Consider the following 18,350-nt stretch of genomic DNA (forward strand, 5'->3'; position numbering starts at 1 on the left):
AATCTTGCTTTAATGATATCAGTGGCAGGAACAAACAACAACATCTAGTTTTTCAAATGACCCATGTGGTTTTGCATATGACAACAACCGCATTCCAAAGTCCGGAAATCAAAATCCTCGAGATTGTCTCATCCGGAGAACGACAAAAATTTAATAATTGCCGCTAAGCTCATATGCAATATTCGAACCAGTTAGATTAGCGTCTAGGCGTTAAGACTTAACCCCATCAAATTATTTAAATCGAATGAAAAATGATTGAAGTAAACAATGCTGAGAAGTGCGAGAAACAAAGAAAGAGTTTACAGATACGACACAAATTTTAAAGCTCGTGTTCATGAAGTAAACCGTGCAGACATCAATATTCTACGCGGACACTGCTCTCTAAATTTTACTGTAATCGTTTAAATTAGATTGTTATCTCAACAGTTTTGCAAAACAAAATTTCAAAACCGTTAGCAGGACTGACTGGGTTTTTTTCGATTTCAACTCCTCATAAATTATACATAAAGCCAAAGGAATGCTCGTGGTCAGTTTCACAAGGCGTTCAGCTTGTATGTTTCAGTCTGCTCATCACAACGGGCAAAGTTCTCGAAAAATTTCAAAGCTTACGTTGGATTCCACAGGAATTATAAGCTTAAACAAAATGTTCTATTTGCTTAAGGTGGATTTTCTCAGTCTTTTCAAAGTCTCAGCGACTTCGCTCATTATCATCAATACTCCCATTTAAACAGTTGAATTCTGTTGAATTGTAATGCCGGACACAGGCTGGCACTCTCCACGAACTCCAAAACATTTCTGCCCTTTCCATATCTTGATTCGTAGCTTACTGTTCCCAGCAAATCCTCAAATTTTGTTCTGTTCTGTTAACACATTTTTATAAAAAGGTTCCAGTAATGCTGCGCTGAAGAAAGGTACGGCGGAACTATACAAACACAAATGAACGGTGCAAGATGACAACAACATTGCGTTAGAACATCACCTCACTCTTTGATGATTCACATTCACGTTTAAAGTCTGTGTTTTAGGGCTAGTATCGGAAGTCTGAAGTTTTGAGAATGCTGCCATGGCGTCGGGAAAGTTTGGTGGCGTCGCTGGCGTATTCGCTGGGGTTACGAGCTGAAAGAGAAGAAAACGAAACATCAACGACAAAACGAAAGATATTGCACGGAAAGGTTTATAAACCGTTCGACTTACCGCGTTGTGTTGTGAATGTGAAGGAATCGCCGCTTCTTGAAAAAACAAGCTCAAGGCGGTCTAGAACACAGAAAAGAAGCAAAAAATTAGCTTAACCATCGCTAGCTCAGTTAGATGAAGAAATAAAGCGAGGTATGATCTTAAAATTAGTCAAGCCGCATCGCTCAAGTTGTAATCAAAACAATCCGCACACTACCTCAAATTGCCAATGTGCCGCCTGCAAAAGTTGTTTTGCTTGGTCTCTGGCACAACCAGCAGCCATTACAAACTGATTTATCATAGCTTGCTCTTTCAATGTGTCCATTTTGACCAAAAACAACGATAAAAACAAATACTTGCAACACGCTTTACCTTCGGAGAAGGAGGATCACACCAAGTGTGTTTTTGCTTGGAGATCACGTGTCACAAAAATGACGTCACAGCACAACAAATAAACTCATTGGTTGATTATTATACAAACGTGGTATGATCTGACATATCCATAGCAACAGGATTTAAAAGAAGGAAATGGATCTCGAACAAAGGTCAGTGTTAAAAATACAATGTTTTGCACTATTTTTCCCGAGGAATTCTATATAATACAGATAGCAGTTTCCCGTAAGAAACACCCGAAACTAAACTAGTTGAAAATATCAGCTCTTAACTTTCTACGGAGCCTGCTTTCTTTCTGTATCTGTCAGAATTTAGGTGTTGCGCAAGTACACGTGTAAGTACATAAAATTACAATTTTGTCACGCGATTAATCAAGTATCGCTTTGTTAGATAATCTGCCTTAATGGGCTTCTTCATCTTTTGTGGCTCAATATTAATGATACAATGGTTATGCACTTTGATGAACAATGAATACTGGTATCCCGCTTCAAGTAAGAGCGGAAGTAACACCACAGTAGAGCAACGAGGAAACTGATCACGCTATGCTCGTCGGGTCTTGTCACGTGTACGACTGCAATCAACACTTGACCCCACGATACCTGGAATATTTTTATTGCGTTCGGAAAAGAGGCTTTGTCCCGCGGGTCTTGCGGGTATCGATCGATTTGAACGCCATCTTGGACTTGATATTGACGATATTGTAGCTCGTCAACATTCAAATTGATGTAGATCAAGGTGCTGGTATTTGAAAATAAAGTTTGTAATTTTACTGCTATACTATTGTTTACGATATATTTCCAGCCTCGCCCCTCAGGGCGCTTTTCCCGGGCTTTGGCAAAGACAAGGAAAAGCGCCCTGTGGGCGAGGTTCAAATACATTTCCTGATTTTATCAAGTGAAAACCGGTGATCCTTTCAAACGGATGCTTCTAGATTAATATGTCATTTGATGCTAGAGACGATCCTCATCAAAAAACGCAACTAGCTTCAGACTTTCAAATATGGAATACCAGGGGAAATATCATGTAAGGGCTACAAAGGGGAGGTGCAACTGTCATTGGTTTTTGTTCAAGCAGCTTAGGATGGGGCAACCCAGGCTTCAGGGAGGCACATTCCTAGGGTAACCCCCGGGGATCGAACTCACCAGCACCAATCTTTGATTACTTGAGGTACAGGTAGTAAAGAAACGAGAAAAGGCTGGAAGAGAGAGAAGGAGGTGGAAGCCCGGGGGGGTCGGGGGTGGGAAGCGCTTGGTCGCCGTACTTGGTACTGACAGTCAAGAACGAGTTCCAAGGATTGTATCATAAAAAGGTTTTTTGTGAAGATATAACTGATTTTCTTAGAAAGAATGTTTTTTCGCTAAATGATTTAGTAGTGAAGACAATTATTGGATGAGCCAGAGTGTGATATAAGAATTACGCAGAGCAAGGAGGCCGAGGCAAGTAACACCTCCCAGATCTGAAAAATTCCAGAGACAGTTCGTCTGAAACTTGATCTTAGCTTTCTTTTACAAACATTTGATTTCTACAATGCTCATCTCACTTTGCAGTGACTGACTATTTTTTCATGGATCACCTTTTAACCAGCTGCTTTTCGCATAGCTTCGTAGTTAAGAACAGATGACTGTCGCAACTTAAATAGCATGCAGATTCTCAGACGCTCCAGGTCGCTGGCGGCAACGCACCCTAGCCTCCCTTTTATACAACTTAACTGAACGGACCAGCGAGTAGCATGAAGCCACAAAGGATTCTCCTCTCACTTTCAGTACACATGCACACATTGGGTCCCTCCTTCTGCCTAAAAGGAATCAAAGGAGAAGACCCTGGGGACAACTGAGGATCGGGGGCTTTTTAAGTGCAGAAGGACAGGTTACCAAGGACTAAGACTGCAATTCTAAAAACTGTTAGTCATTCTAGAGAGGCAGGGAAAAATTCGTCTAAAATGCCACCGAAAAGAAAGAAACAGAAACTTCCCCTTAAGGTATTCTTAACCGATAATTACTCAAGGTTTGCAAGTAAATTTCCGTTTCTTAAAGAACGACAGATCAAAGCAAAATTGCATCAAGCATGGAGAAAGCAATGTCAAACTTTAGAAAGCAGAGAAGCTGATACTCCGAAAATAGAAAAGCGTCGAATTGAAACAATTTCTTTGCTAAGTGAAGGTAAGGCTAATTTTAAGCCAATCAATTTCTTTCCTTGCAATATTACATTACGATCAGGCTAAACGTTAAGTTTAATTATAAAAACTTACAACAAGTCTGCAATGTCATTTGCTAAAATGGAAGATCTCTACAAGCAAATTCGACATCTTAAAATTCAGACTTGGCACTGAGGCTTGGGGGAATAAAACCAAAGAAAAACTGATCCTCAAGATGATTTCTTGTGTTTTATTCCCCCAAGCCTTGGTGCCAAGTCCGAATTATTGGTCTATTATTCACAACTCAGTTTAGTTAAAACTGTTGTCAACCACTTGCTTTTTTGTCATAATATCTTAACCTTACATATGCCTTAATTCTCATCTCAAAAAGTGGGAGAGGTTAAGAGGGGTTTCGAAGAGAGAAAGCAGTGGAGGGGACAGGAATTTTTTTAACATGTAAGACTGTAAATAAGCACCACCTATAAAATTGAGTCCATGCCAGTGACTATAATCCTCCACATTTTTAAACTGATCTAGACTCTTATCTCCAATGGGCAATTAGCAAAACATCTCTCTTTGTGATGTTAGTACATAATAAAGCAAACAGTCATACTCTAACCAAACCACCCTCTGCCAAAAAGGGTCTAGCCCTTCCAGCTCCCATCATTCAGGAAAGAAGGTTGGGGGTGGATGGGGAAGGGGTTGCGAAGCTGAACCTCCAGGCACTTTTCTTAAAATTTCAATTGCTGAATCTCTGATCCATCGAGACCTCTTTCAAATGGCCATGATCGATGGCAAAGATTGTAGCTGCAATTGACCATGACAGGTCTAGAGAAAAGTACACAGAAATGCAGCCAGAATATAAACATGGGACACGATGATTTTCTAGACAACCTGAGTGCAAATGGTTATTTTATCCACACTCTAACAAAATCTTGCTATGTAATGTTAATTATTTTTAACAACTTTTTGCTCAAATTTGTCATAAGATGAGAATGATAGGCAAGACCAACCGGATAAAAAATGCCAATCACCACTAAGAACATATTCAGAGTATAAATGCCACAAAAGAAAAGCACAGGGACTCCAAACGACATGCACATCCAGTAAGTCGCAATCAAGCCAGTGTTCAACTACTTGTTCTGCTAAAAATGTAGATACCATGGAAGAGCCAAAAGAAAGTTTCCCAAGTCAAAAAAGAAAAGCAACAGAACTTCAAGATTTATTTGATCAGATACATGCAGAACAACTTTTAATTGAGCCAGCAGAAAAGTACCAAGAAGAAAAAGACCAGAAGGTAAATAAACCAACTTCCTTTTATGGCCACGGAGTGCAGAGGGCTTCAAGGCATTTGCAAAAAGAAATGGTATCCTGGATAAGATGAAAAACTGTAGGCCTGGTCTAACAGCGTTTTCACTGTCTTATTCTTGTGGGATGTAAAAGAAACCAAACTACTATTCGTGAAGGGGGGATGGGGGAGGTAGACCTTGGTATTGTGATCATCATTGAAAAAATATGTACATCTATGTGGGTGTATTATCATGTGGGGGAGGACAGGGGCTGGACACCTAGGAGAGTAGGGGAAGAGGGAAGCAGGAGGTGGGAATTCCAAAAGGGTGGAAAGTGGGAGAAATAGGGGGAAAATATGCAACAATGCTGCATAATATTTTGCAATTGAAAAAGGGCTAAAGGGAGGAAATGTAGCAAAAAGGGGTGGAATCCAGGAAAACAAGGAACTGGAGGTGGAGGGTTCAAACTGCCCTGTGCGATCCCCTCACCTACTGCTGTAGCAGGTCTACAAAAACTTTCAAGCTGTCTTAAATATATAAACTCAAGGACAGAAGAACATCTTTTCAAGTGGGAGATTGAATAGTGACTTAATGGGAATCAGAGAAAATGAATAAAATTAAAACAAAGTCAGAGTCAATCGCGAAGAGCGATTGAGTATGGAAGTGATACTTTGGGGTCAGCTGTAGGCCGATGCTTCTTCAGCCAAATGCCATAGCCATGAGAAAAAACCTCTGGTACCCAGGGTGAAATAGTGTCATTTAGTTAGTTATTATGAGAAGCATGACTCACCCCCCCCCCCCCCCTCCCCCAACCCCACTCCTCATCTACAAATTAACTAGAAAGACTTGACCAAAACCAGAACCCTCGCATGAAAAGTCTCTGGCAACCAAATACCCACTTTGCAGAATCTAAGGGAACTGTTATACAACCAAAAAAACATACCTTCAATACCACATATAAAGGCCTGCACCTTTGGAAAGGCTGGAATAGGCCATGTGGTTGGCAGGACGAAGATGCAGACCAATCAGAAAGAGGGCAACTTGAATTACCACTTACCGCTTTGGACTAAATTGTAAATTTTTCTATATTGCAATATAAAGTACATGAGTCTTTCTGTAAACATGAGTAATGAAATTTGTCTCAATTTTGGAATAAGATACCTCAGTCTGGTACATTTCATTAGTTTTATCATGATCAAAGGACCCTAATTTTTAATAGGACAAAATTACAATAAGAAGAAAATTTTGTCAACACAATAATTTATCAACCGTAGCTTCTTTCTTTTCGTGTGCAGAGCAGTGATACTGTATCAGGAATGTTCAAATGGAGGGCAGACAGGAAGCTAGGCAGTCAACAAAGCAAGGATGAAAATAGTGAATCAAGGTAAAACCACCCTTTTGTAATAACAAAGGAACGTCTTCTTTAACCATTTTCTCTGCAATTGTTAAACTTGAAAATGATGTGAACTGCTGATTGAAATACAAATTTGCAATTTAAGAAATTGCAAATAAACCCAACTAACCTATGGCCTCTGTGTTAGCGCTGCAGTGCTCTACCATTTGAGCCATGAAGACCCACGTATAAGGAGCAGGCCAATTTTTTGAGTTCATCTTCACCCGTAGAGTATTCGGCGGGCGGGAGGAAAACCAGGGAAAAGAGGCTTCTGCTAGCACTGGGAAGATAGCTGGGAAGATAGGTTCTTATTAAATTAAGTTACAACCACAACCGTTGTATTTACCACAACAGAAGAGATAAGGGAGTTTACGCAACGACGACGACGACGACGGCAACGAGAACGGCAAAAAAGGTGTAGGTTTAGACAAGCAAAACAACAACTTTGCACGTGCATCACACTTTTTTGTACATTTCTCTGCCGTCGTTGCACGACTACAACGTGAAACTGCCTAAGTTCACGTTTGGTCGAGGACGGTAACAAAAGACAACAACTTTCTTTTTCCGTTCCTGAACTTTGTTGCAGTCCTTTGAAATTCAACTCCAAAAAATTTGCCACCATTTGACGGATTAAACGCGATGGAATAAGTGCAATAAAGTTTGAGGCAGCGCAAATTCACTTTAAGTGACGTTTTCGTAGGCGTCGCCGTCGCCCTTACGTAAACTCCCTACAAAGGAGAAAAGGTGTGACAACGGCAAAAGAAGAAGCATTATGAAATCAACAGTAAAAACAGTAAAAAAAAACCAGTAAAAACAGTTCATCTCTGAGATGTCCAAATAAAAGATTTTGCTCTACTACACGCTCAGAGACTTGAAGCGAAACAGTTTCTGTGTTTAGATGTCCGATGACCTCTGAGCAGCCAACAAGAGCGCGCGCTATGCTCTTTGAGGAAAAAGAAAAGAAGCGCACTGTCACGAGATCTTCTATCCAGTCGAATGGTCGTTATGACGGGTGTTGATCAGATTGTGGAGAAAGCAGACAACAGATCAGAAGTACGTTATCTGACGTTGGGCAAAATGGGATTTAAAATAAGTGAAAACACATAAGAACAGCAACTTTTTCAACTGTAAGTACTGCAAGAAACAGAAAATTTGCTGTATCTTTTGTTGACTAATGTCTCTTCATTTTTGTTGCAGATGTTTAGTCAGTAATGAACGTGAAGGCGACAGTAATTTCCAGAGCATGTTTGCTGGCGATGAAGACATCTTTGCTTGAATAAGAAACGATTATTTTTTGTCTATAAACTTTTAACAAGTGCGCGCTATTTCGGGGATGCTTAATCGAAAAATTTCTGATACACGCGCGAAATGTGCAAATTACATTTTAAAGCCTAAAATTTGTCACCTGCCCTGACATACTTTACGAGAGAAACCCACGTGCGATTTCATTCAGCGGCTCTACTGAAGATGAAATACTCAAAATATACGCCACTTAAGATATACACAAGAAGACCCAAACCTAACGTATAGTAAAAACCCCATTAATGCGATTACAATTGGGCCATAAAATCTTGGTTGTGAATACCAGGTGGTCGTGTTAACGGGGTAATCAAAATAATAAAACGATTCACTGTTTTTTACGTTTGGATAGCCTGAGAAAACAGCCGACATGTCGCGATGTTACCACTGGTTTCCCCGCGAAATGAGGTCTGAGGAACGAGCGCAGAAATTCCATAGTGATGACGTGTTACCACCTAGATCTGGCTTCTGATTGGTTGTGCCGCAAAGGAAATTAATTTAACCAATCAGAAGCACTACCCAGATCTAGGCAGTGACACATCATCAGTATGGAATTTTGCGCAGTCCTTCCTCAGACGTCATTTTGCGGGGAAACCAGTGGTAGCGTCGCGATATGTCGGCTGTTTTCCCACCTTGAAAGAATGTTATCATATTTATGGGTAATCGTAAGGCGAGGTTACACTGTAGTAAAAGGAGTCGATAAGTCTTGACAACAGTGAGTTAAATATGATCGTCAAGGTGATAAGGATCCTAAATAGGGCCGTTACAGCTACATTCCCAGTTAGCTGTTCGGCACAACTAGCCTTGGGCTATAAACATTGTCGAGAAAAAAATAAAGGTAATTTATTTTAGAACTTTTCCTAAACGTGATAACTCGAAGACATTGTTGTCTTCGAAAAAAGAATTTCCTATTCAATTACGCTTCATATTTTTTACAATTACTTTTACATTACAACCACCGTTATTTCAGCATGAAGTTAGAAATACTTGGAATAAATTGCTGAATAGAGAAATATTACTTGTTATGGTCGAAAATTGTGTAAAGTTTCTTTAAGCCGAGACATCAAAGAATGATTTCAGCATCGCTTCAATCTCTTCCACTGTGTACTTGATGTACTTTTCTGGGTTTTTCGTAAAGGGTAAAGTACTATATCTATAGAAAGAACAAAAAATACCGTAAATCCTCTTTTAACACCCCCTTCTCTAACAAGTCCCTCTTTTCTGGCGGAGAAAGTTATTAAGCCCCCGCCCCCCTCTTTGGTTACACTACTCTTTTTACTCAGTATTTTGCCTAAACGCAGGATACCCTCAGCCTCGTTGCCAGTCGTCCTTGGCGATTTCGGATGTCAGATGACGTCACGTGTCAATTCGCGGAGGAAGCCTAGCGCACGGTTCCAAGCCTCGTCTGCTAACTCGGATAGCGCGAAGTGGCCTGAGGAAGAGGCTACAATGGAGGACAAAATTCTTAGGACAATTAACACGATCTGCCCTAATTTTTCCCCCTTTCCCCCTCTCCCCCAAGCAATGTTGTAGTTCGTGTACCCCTGTACACTTTACACTGTCCTAAAAGTGTTTCTTCATCCAACATTGTTTAGAGGGGGAGGGGAGGGCCAGTCGCGGTATCCAAGTGGTTAGAGAAGTACGTATTATGCTACATCTGAACATTTGATAAGTTAAGGATGTGGAAGGAAGGTTTTTCATAACCGTTCCAAGGATTTTTGTCCTCCATTGTAGGATACCTCCAAAGTCCCTCGAACATCTGTATGCTTAAAGCTGGTCAGACGCATACTTGACTCGTCCCAGTCGTCTCTTCATTTGCACGCGGTCATGGATCGATCGCTGGAGACTAGAACGACATCTCGGCCGAGGGGACGATGGGAAAGAGAGAGAAAAGGGAAAACGACGACTCCTTATTTTCCTAATTCCTATAAATCCCCGCGCGCATCTTCTACGCGCTTCCCTAAACCTCGTCCCCAGGGTCTTCTCGTTTTCCAATAGGGCGAAGAAGACCCAGGGGATGAGGTTGGTACTTCCCTTGTTAAAAAAAAAAAAGGCCCAGTGAATTAGCAAAGACAACGCGATGGCGGGGACGACTGCGTGCGTGAACAATCAAACTGACTTGACCAATGGCAGAGCGGCAAATTGGGCACCGGAAATCGCGCTCCAGTCCAGTCCGCGCGCTTTCTCGTCGCCAACTGACGTCCCCGGTATGTTGCTAAATCACTCTTATAGATCGCCGGTTTTCACTCACGTGGTCAGCAGCTATGCAAATTTTGGTTCAGTTTAGGTTTCTGGGAAACTGCCCTTCTACCCCTCCCCTAAGCCAACATTTTTCCCTACGGAAGGGTAGGTGGGCTGTATCACAGAAACCTAATTGATCCCAAATTTCTTGGAACAAGGTAAATTTTTTACATAAGAAAAGAGTTCAATCCTCACAAGACTTTTTCTGTACACCAACATGGTCGCCGTGTTACATGTATTACATGTACTTTCTTACACCAATATGGCCGTCGTGACGTAATGTGAGTCAACTTGGGGCCAGTCAGGCGCAGACTTCTGAAGTTTCGGCCGTTACCATTTCAACTAACTTAATAGTAGCCTACGAACGAAGACAACCAGAAGTGGGTCTGCGTTCGCAGGCTAAATAACTTACTTCTCCCTAAAAGCTGTATAATGTGGTAGAATTAGATCCATATTCTCATTTCTTAGCTGATCTCTGAGCTGTGTATCAGGCACTGAATACGTTTTCTGTATTTGATGGAGCTCCTCAAATTCCGTGTTGAAGCCCTAGAAACACAACAATTTCCTTAACGTCACGCACGTGTCAAAAGAACCTCTTTTCCCAAAACCCTATCCAAGACAATGGACAAAATTAGGGAAACTTAAGAAATTTAATAGATTCAGGTTACTTATTTTTAAAATAACTAAGACAGTACGCGCGCTCTGATTGGCCGCGAGGCGTGGTGCATGAGAGTATGTAAACATAGTTGTGACGTCAAGATGTTTTGCTTTTCGCGTGCTAATCACGCAAGCACGAATTTGAAAAAGTTTTTGAGTTGAAAGCTCGACAAATGTACTGTATTCACCCATTCCCTCGCCGGCTGACACCTGGAAAATCTTTACAAACATGCAGTGTCAATATTTTTTCGCTTAAGCTGACATTTTAAGCGAAAAAAAAAAAAATTCGTATTAAGGAAAGCATGTTTTTGCAAAACAAGAACTGATTACGCGTGCAAGACTTCGCTGATTGGTGATAGGTTTACCTTAAGTTTGCTATTCTTACCTTGAACTTGTCTTTAATAAGTTGCCTTTGCTTATCTTTCAGCTAAAACAGAAAAACGAAAGCTTACATGAACTAAAACCCGCCACACAGGCATACAGGCAACAAGTTGTTTGTGTTATGTCTAAACTACGGGTCAGTACTAAAATCGAGCTAAACACACGTGCACACGGAAAAACAAGACCCGCGAGGAAAAGAGAAACGCGGGTGGAACAGAAAGGAACAATAACTTTTCTTACGTACCTTCCCTTCCCTTTGCGCATTGCATGTCTTCGCGAGAAGTGATTTCTACGCGTACGCGTATTTCGCTTGCTTATACTACTACATGAGAAATTTCTGCAATTTGATTGGCTTAGAGCAGTGGTATTTCAGCTTAATTTGAAATACCTTCATGTGAAAATTATAAACGTTTTGCAGATAGTAGTATTAACAAATAATAGCATGATTTGTATGTGATATTTGGCATAAATACCACTCGTGAAAGGGGCGGATCCAGGATTTTTTTCAGGAGGGGGTGCACTCGTCTCTTAATCTACTTCAACACCAATAAACCACATTTTTTTTTTTGCAGAATACCAGTTGTATTAGAAAACCGCAGGTCATCTCGGGGGGGGGGGGGGGGGGGGTTGCGCACCCCCTGCACCCTCCCCCTAGATCCGCCCCTGCGTGATATTTCAAAATTGTCTCAAATTTCACTCGCCTTACGGCTCGTCGACTTGAACATAGTTTTCGCATCGTAAAAACTTCCATTTCGCACCACAGCGGATTCAACAATAAAACAAAACAAGTAAGATTTTATCTCTTCTTTAATTTCCATTTGCAGTTTACAAATAAGAGCGTGGATTCCCTATGGATGAGCGAAAGCTACTTGTTTATGTTCTTATTTATACAGTGCCCGCCATCTTTGATTTTATAACAGAGAAAGATCGGGGAGAGTAGAAATAGCTAAGGCGGGCAAAAGGAAACACAGGGGAGGGGACGGTAACGGGAGAGGAAAATACACACAATCGAGCTCATTGTTTATTTAGGAAACTCAGTTTGTGGACAACCGCCACTAGCTCAGGGGTGTTTCTCACTTTCATAGTGTTCTCAGGCGTTACCTACTCCTCCTTTCTCCCTGTCCCCGTCCCGTCCCGTCTCCCGCCCCGGCCCAACTCCTCGACTCTTTTTAATGTTCACCTTTGTTTGTTGTTCAGATGCTTTATGAGTCGACATCGGTTTGTCCATCTCGAGCAGAAAGTTGAGAACTTTTCCCCAGCTAAATAGCAACAAACCAACAAACAATGACCAATTAATTCATCCATGAATCACACAGTAGTTTCAGTCAATGGTCAGTAAGTCAGTCAGCCAGTCGGTCGGTCAGGTCGGCCAGCCATTGAATAATCAGCCCTTTGATAATTTTATTAATCGATCGAAGAAATGTTCGATCAAGAAGTTGCTCAATCAGGAATGAATAAAAAAAGTTTTTGGGTGAGAGATTGATTGCTAAACAGAAAACCCACATTGAGCCGGAGGACTCCAGACCCAAGCACTCGATCACTCAACCAAGCTACTTTTTTGTTCTCAGGGTACGGAAAGAAGAGAGGCCCTGAGTACCAGATATATTAAGTGTAAGGCACAACACATTCTATCAGAGGAAGCTCGTAAATTAATACTACTTAAATGACTATTCCTACCATTTTTGGTAGGTGGCTTTCTGTTCATCTATTAGCCCCTCGTACTGTTTCTCCACTCCAGCGATTCCACCTTCTTGGAGAAGTGCAAGAAGACCCGACCTGTAATAGAGAAACGAAAACAGGTGACGCAGCTGTAAAACATTCTCCCTTCCAAAGATTCGAGTTCGCTGGACAATCCCACCGGACTGCTAGTAGCAGTCTACATTATCTAAATTGTCCGTACATCGTAGATTAGCAACCAACCGCAAACGCACAACACTGAAGATAACGTTGATTTTTCACATTTTGAGCTCGTATTTCCAGTCTAAATTACGCAAGTTGTTTCCTAGTTCTGTTGAGTCCGTATATTAACACAAAAGTTTACGAATCAGAATCTAAAGAAGCTAAAAAAGAGTTTTTGAAGCTGCCACTTTGCCGCCACGGCCTATACCGAGAAATTCTGTCACGTGACAAGTTCGCCAATCACTTGAGGAGGTTAACATCTCTGATAGCTCGTGTTTATAGCCTCCTTGTGTTCTAATAAGCAAAGTTTTGTATTCATACAATATTCGTACCGTTGAAGAGTCTTGACGATGTAGTTATAGTTGTTGAGTAAGAAGAGAGATGACAGGGTCGGAGCCTCATACACCCTCGCCTTGAGCTCAAGATTCAGTCCAAGGGCTCCAAGCACACGTTCTGCATAAAAAAGACAGAAGCAGAGGTCAGAAGGATTTCAGTGACCTCTCCAAGAAACAGAGCTACAGGTAAAACCGTAATTTTTCTTTCTTGAAGGGACACATGTCCTAACTGACTGATAAGGCTAAATACTTACGAACATATTCGGAGACAACCTTTGTAAACAACTCTGGTTCTCTAGTGAAGAAATTACCACTTTGATCCTCTGCAATAATAAATTAACAGTAAAGCAAAGCAAATAAGTCGCTTGGAGAAAATCTAACAGATTGGTTTTCAAAAGAGGGAAGTGTAGCTTTGGTTCAGACCCAATAAGCTGCGAGGAGTCACTCATCCTCGGAGAGGTAAGTCGGGTCGGGAAAAAAGGCGTCGGAAGTTTTCAAGAAAGGGCGATAGAGCTTCTGAGATGCTTCTCTTGACGAACCAGTTCCACGACTCATTCGAATTCTCGTTTCTGATTGGGCACAATCGGCTTCAATTGGCTGTTTCGCGATCTTCTTATACCAAGGAGTTTACCTGCAAACTTGACTGTTCGCCGTAGCTGTCTGGCTCGTGCAGGAAAGCTTTCTTCATGAAGAAGTCTCAGCGAAAACAGCAACCGTTTTTCCCGATCCGACTGACTGCTCCTTAGTTTCCGAGGATGGGAGTCACTGGGGTTCAACAAGAAACACTGGAAATAGGAGAAGCCCGAGGAAGAAGAGTTGTTAAAAGAGTGGGGTAGTTTGGGGACCGGTCGCTTCGTCAACAAGTCAGTTCGCTAACGTCTTTTATGTCGTTCTCCTAAAAAGCGAAATGAGTGCTGCGCATGCATATGCTTCGTTCTCCCAGCCATAATACAAAAAAGTGCGATACACATGTATATACCTCGTTCTTTCAGCCACTGATCAGGCGAAAGGAGTTTGGGAACTGACCCAACACGTAAGCGAAACGACTTCAGAAGTTGGCGAACAGGACGTTGGCGAAACGACTCTTAGGCAAAACGACCGTAAACTGTTGATTTGGCACTCAAGGAAAAAAACATTCTCAAAAGATAAAATTACCTTCTCAAAAAAAGGCGCGCCTGGAAAATGTAACTTGGCCTAAGGAGTCTGAGAGCTACTCTGAAAATTTTCGAGATGATTAAAAATTTGCTGCAACACAATGTGCACCCTACCAGAAGAGCCTTTCTTTTGCTTACTCGATTCTGGAGTACACGAAAAAGACTCTGCATGAATCGAGTGAGATCTTTGTTGAGCATGCGCTGCATGTTGCTAGGATACAGTTTCGAGCCCAGGCCTAACGGCCGTGCACTTGGCACTTGTTGGCTAACGAATCATCAGGAGTAAAAGCCAAATCAATGATTTATCTGTACTATCATTACCTTGCAAGGTAACCAACATGCTGCCTACTGTCTCAACATAAGGAAGAAGCTGCTCCATAAAAATAAGTGTCTGAGGGGAAAGACAAAGCACTTGTGTTACGCTCGAACAATTAGCAATTCCAGTTGGATGCGCCTGAGAATGATCTGGAAGATTATGGAGATCGAGGAGGGTGTCATCCGTCAAGTTGCATCCTTGATATTCTTGCTACGTTTCTAGGCAGTAGATCGCCTATTTCTTCCTCTCGAAACGTGTGAAATGTTCTGCCATTTTGTATTGCTCTACCAAAACAGCGTAACCTTACCCCAGGACCTCGCAGTTGCCTTTTCTCTTTTTCTGGCGATTAAGCAATAATATTGACGTCATTTTCCACATACCGCACACGTCTTGCAAATTTCGTTACCGCCAGCTGCTTATGAAGGATTAGCTGTAGGATTTGAGCCAATCAAAAACAGTAAAATATTTTGACTGAATAATAATATCTTTCTGATAGGCTCGTATCTCCCGGCTAATTTTTCAGAACCAGCTAGTGCTGACCAAATTTGAAGATGTTTGCCGATATCAATATAGTTGACGTCAACTGTACTGATATTGACAGAAAAAGGGACAGAACGCGGCCCTGTGGTTCAGCTATTTACGCAGTGCAGGTCTGAAAATAATGGCGGAAGATTTCAAGGTTCACGGTTTCACCTTCATGCACAACAACTGTATTATTGGTAAAATTGGAAAGTCTAGTATGACGAGTCTAAACTTTAAAATCTCTTTAACTTACATTTCTTGTGAGCTCATGTACCGTTCCATCGCTTGGCATGTTGGAATGCTTGTCTGGAGCGTGCTGTAAAGAAAAAATACATGCGAGTAACCTTTCACTGTCCTCCTGGAGTCGACTTTAAAGGGTGCCCAGAAAAGTAACAAACATGAAAGACCTCTATTTGCGGTTACATGAACTGAGCCGAAAAAGTTGCTTTGTTGCCAATTTAACTTTCATTACTTGATTTTGCTCAGGTAGTTGAAGTCTACAGTTGCAGCTGAAGTGTTCTCAATTTTTTTTGACGACACATGGACTCAAATACGACACATGTCACTCTGCCGTGTCATGCCGGCAGAGTGACATCAGACTCATCAATCGCAGACGTTCTTAGGTTTTCGTCACGCGTTTTTTGTTCCCCCGGAACACGTGACAAAGCCTTAGGCAATGTTCACACTACATCGGAAAGCTTTTCGTGGCGTCACGAAGAGCTTTCCGATGTAGTGTGAACACCAACGGCCAGTGGCGGCACTAACGGCCTGTTTACATGGAGGTGGGGGACCCCAGATAGGTAAGGTAACATGCGGCGAGTCACCCCACCTATCAAGTAAACGTGATCAAATTATAATGAAAGATTATATAGACAGGCGGGTTACCTCACCTAAGCGGGTTACCTCACCCAACTTGGGCCCCCCACCTCCATGTAAACAGGCCCTAAGTCGTTCACACGCGCGAAAATCGTGCCGGCACAGTTGGCCGAGATGGTTTGCTGCACTAAACTCCAGTCCTTACTCCTTAATAATTACTTCCGCCTAAGTGGGTTCCAGTCCTCGCTCCTACCTATTTACTTCCGCGACACGCCGAATAGGTGTTCACACCGCACAAAAGTATGGCATAAAACCTATACGATATGTCACGCTCCACTTCGAGATCAGCGCGGCGCAGATTCGCTCCGTCACAGAAACCGCGCCGCCACAGCCGTTCTTTTCTGTGAACAGAAGCCCTAGCCGGTATGGTTTTCGCAGCGGCGCAAAAGCTCTCCGGTATAGGGGGAACATAACCTTAAGAACGTCTGCATGGGAGGCTGTAAATTGCAAGCTTAAATATTATCATGAATTGAATAAAAAGGATCTAAGCACTGAAATGGATAAGCTAAAGTGTGCGCTACGACAGCGTCCTGAGTTAATACTGAGGGAAAGTGAAAAAAAATATCAAGTAATTGCAAGAGCAATAACATTTCAAATATCAAGGGAATTCATCTAGGGTGCCATCATACATCTTATTTGTCGATAAAGCAGTGTTTGTACAATGAGAATTTCGATACTGAAAAATAGGTCAATGAGTATTTGCTCACCCTTATGCCATCAGCAAAGTCATCCAACGCTTTAGCCGACTGAAAAATAAATAAATTTGTACAAAGATATCAAATTAAGATAACTAAACTAAGTTGTATTATAACTTACTTAAATAGTAGTGGGGGAGGTTCTGGGTGCTAAAACTAAGATTCAAGTTTAGCACCCAGACCATCTCCCACCTAAAAATAGTGGGCTTACGCAATAGTACGGAAGAAAGAAGAGGACGGCAATATAGGTGTACGTGTGTTTTGTGACAAACGTGACAGGTCTGTAATGTGCGTGTTTTGTCGTGATATTCTCTTAACACCTGGTCTTTGACAAAAAAATATATGTTTAAGGGAGGGAAAAGTTCGTCGGAAAATTCTTTGCAAACATGGTTGTCACCCTTGTCACGCAAGGTTTGCCGTCATATTCCCTCTCCAGTTATGCTTAGTAAGTTCACTAATATTGGGACTTTCGAGACTATCTTTTGAGTGGGGTTTACAAGTTTAGAAATACGGTGCTTAAAATGAGACATTTCTTTGTTTGCCAGTGAAATATGTGGTTGAAATAGAGAGGAGAAAGATGACGTCACGTTGCCATGGTAGCAAAATTTCTTGATCACAACAATAGGGAGCTAAAACTCTGACGACGGCAACGGCAACGAGAATGGGAAAAAAGCAATAAGTTAATACAAGCAAAACAACAACTTTGCACGTGCATCACGCATTTTGTACATTTCTAAGCCGTCGCTGCACGACTGGGACATGATACTTCCTAACATTTGACAAATTAAATGAAATTGAATAAGATCGATGAAGTTTGAAACGGTGCGAATTCACTTTTTAAGTTTTCAGTTTGTTGTCATTTAGAAATTTTGCTACCATGGCAACGTGACGTAACAAGAGAGAGATAGAGAGACATCTACTTACCGTAGCTTCCATAGCGTGAATGAGCGTGGGAAACTGACCCTGAGTTCTGTGAAAGGTCTCCTGCAAGGAAGCCAATGTATTTTACTAATGGACATCTACGACGTACGTCTAACATAAATTTACAGGAAAACATGGCAGTCGCATTCAACGTCTGAAGTTAAGTGCTTCTGGTCTATGCACTCGGCAGCAGACATCTTAGTTGTCTCCGACGTTTAAGTCATCTAGTATAAAGACTAGAAGTACTGAGACGAAGTTTGGTCAATGAATTATCATACGACCCAAACGAGAAGTTTTTCTTGCGGGACCAACGCGGGAAATTCCGGGAGGCCAAGATGGGCCCATCTTGCTCTCTTGGGAAGCCAATCAGAAGACAGGATTTGCTTTATATTCTTCGTTCCCGGATTCACTTAAAGGCATTTTGAGCGACGTACGTCAACTGAAAGTGACATAGTATTCATGCTAATGTCTTTACTCTCATAAGAGACGATTTGCCCGAAAAATGTGGGTAAAACCACTGCCCAAGAATGACAAGAGTGCACTCCCGTTTAACGTGCGACGCTCAAAAGCGTCTTTTCTGAAGCTTCTATAACACGTGTACCTACAAAAGAAACCCCAGCAATGAACTGACCTGTAAGGTTACATAGAAATCAGGCTGGATCGCATTGAATG

The 18,350-nt window shown here is 41.7% G+C and overlaps 3 protein-coding genes across 3 annotated transcripts in view; 1 reads left to right on the forward strand and 2 right to left on the reverse strand.

Annotated features, from left to right (window-relative positions):
- Positions 1 to 372: 372 nt before the first annotated feature.
- Positions 373 to 1,583, reverse strand: LOC140940968 (UBA-like domain-containing protein 2). The gene is made up of 3 exons (XM_073389927.1): positions 1,391 to 1,583; positions 1,195 to 1,254; positions 373 to 1,116 (listed from the first exon to the last, which is right to left on the reverse strand). Exons 1-3 carry the CDS (start codon positions 1,496 to 1,498, stop codon positions 976 to 978), a joined length of 309 nt encoding a protein of 102 aa, XP_073246028.1. The 5' UTR covers positions 1,499 to 1,583; the 3' UTR covers positions 373 to 975.
- A 1,913-nt stretch (positions 1,584 to 3,496) lies between these two features.
- Positions 3,497 to 7,772, forward strand: LOC140942159 (uncharacterized). Its single transcript, XM_073391126.1, has 4 exons — positions 3,497 to 3,725; positions 4,690 to 4,997; positions 6,285 to 6,373; positions 7,580 to 7,772. Exons 1-4 carry the CDS (start codon positions 3,506 to 3,508, stop codon positions 7,656 to 7,658), a joined length of 696 nt encoding a protein of 231 aa, XP_073247227.1. The 5' UTR covers positions 3,497 to 3,505; the 3' UTR covers positions 7,659 to 7,772.
- Positions 7,773 to 8,499: 727 nt separating this feature from the next.
- Positions 8,500 to 18,350, reverse strand: part of LOC140942268 (exocyst complex component 7-like) — a 21,594-nt gene continuing 11,743 nt past the window's right edge. Inside the window, exons 17-28 of the mRNA XM_073391229.1 lie at positions 18,310 to 18,350; positions 17,682 to 17,741; positions 16,770 to 16,808; positions 15,440 to 15,502; positions 14,670 to 14,739; positions 13,449 to 13,517; positions 13,192 to 13,312; positions 12,638 to 12,736; positions 12,141 to 12,219; positions 10,965 to 11,006; positions 10,335 to 10,468; positions 8,500 to 8,834 (exon numbers count right to left, since the gene is read on the reverse strand). The exon at positions 18,310 to 18,350 is cut by the window's right edge and continues 79 nt beyond it. Of these exons, the coding sequence (XP_073247330.1) occupies positions 8,732 to 8,834; positions 10,335 to 10,468; positions 10,965 to 11,006; positions 12,141 to 12,219; positions 12,638 to 12,736; positions 13,192 to 13,312; positions 13,449 to 13,517; positions 14,670 to 14,739; positions 15,440 to 15,502; positions 16,770 to 16,808; positions 17,682 to 17,741; positions 18,310 to 18,350 (920 nt within the window). The 3' untranslated portion in view covers positions 8,500 to 8,731. The remainder of the gene's footprint in view (positions 8,835 to 10,334; positions 10,469 to 10,964; positions 11,007 to 12,140; positions 12,220 to 12,637; positions 12,737 to 13,191; positions 13,313 to 13,448; positions 13,518 to 14,669; positions 14,740 to 15,439; positions 15,503 to 16,769; positions 16,809 to 17,681; positions 17,742 to 18,309) is intronic.

Source organism: Porites lutea, chromosome 6, assembly GCF_958299795.1.
Source record: "Porites lutea chromosome 6, jaPorLute2.1, whole genome shotgun sequence".
NCBI lineage: Eukaryota > Metazoa > Cnidaria > Anthozoa > Scleractinia > Poritidae > Porites > Porites lutea.

What these genes read in the sequence shown, in the direction of transcription:
- LOC140940968 (XM_073389927.1), bottom strand. Translation starts at nt 1,498, where the DNA reads ATGGACACATTGAAAGAGCAAGCTATGATAAATCAGTTTGTAATGGCT. An exon ending in CGGCACATTGGCAATTTGAG is followed by an intron (nt 1,255 to 1,390) that starts GTAGTGTGCGGA and finishes TCTGTGTTCTAG; the next exon opens with ACCGCCTTGAGCTTGTTTTT. An exon ending in CACATTCACAACACAACGCG is followed by an intron (nt 1,117 to 1,194) that starts GTAAGTCGAACG and finishes CTTCTCTTTCAG; the next exon opens with CTCGTAACCCCAGCGAATAC.
- LOC140942159 (XM_073391126.1), top strand. Translation starts at nt 3,506, where the DNA reads ATGCCACCGAAAAGAAAGAAACAGAAACTTCCCCTTAAGGTATTCTTA. An exon ending in AATTTCTTTGCTAAGTGAAG is followed by an intron (nt 3,726 to 4,689) that starts GTAAGGCTAATT and finishes ATTTGTCATAAG; the next exon opens with ATGAGAATGATAGGCAAGAC. An exon ending in GATGAAAATAGTGAATCAAG is followed by an intron (nt 6,374 to 7,579) that starts GTAAAACCACCC and finishes TTTTTGTTGCAG; the next exon opens with ATGTTTAGTCAGTAATGAAC.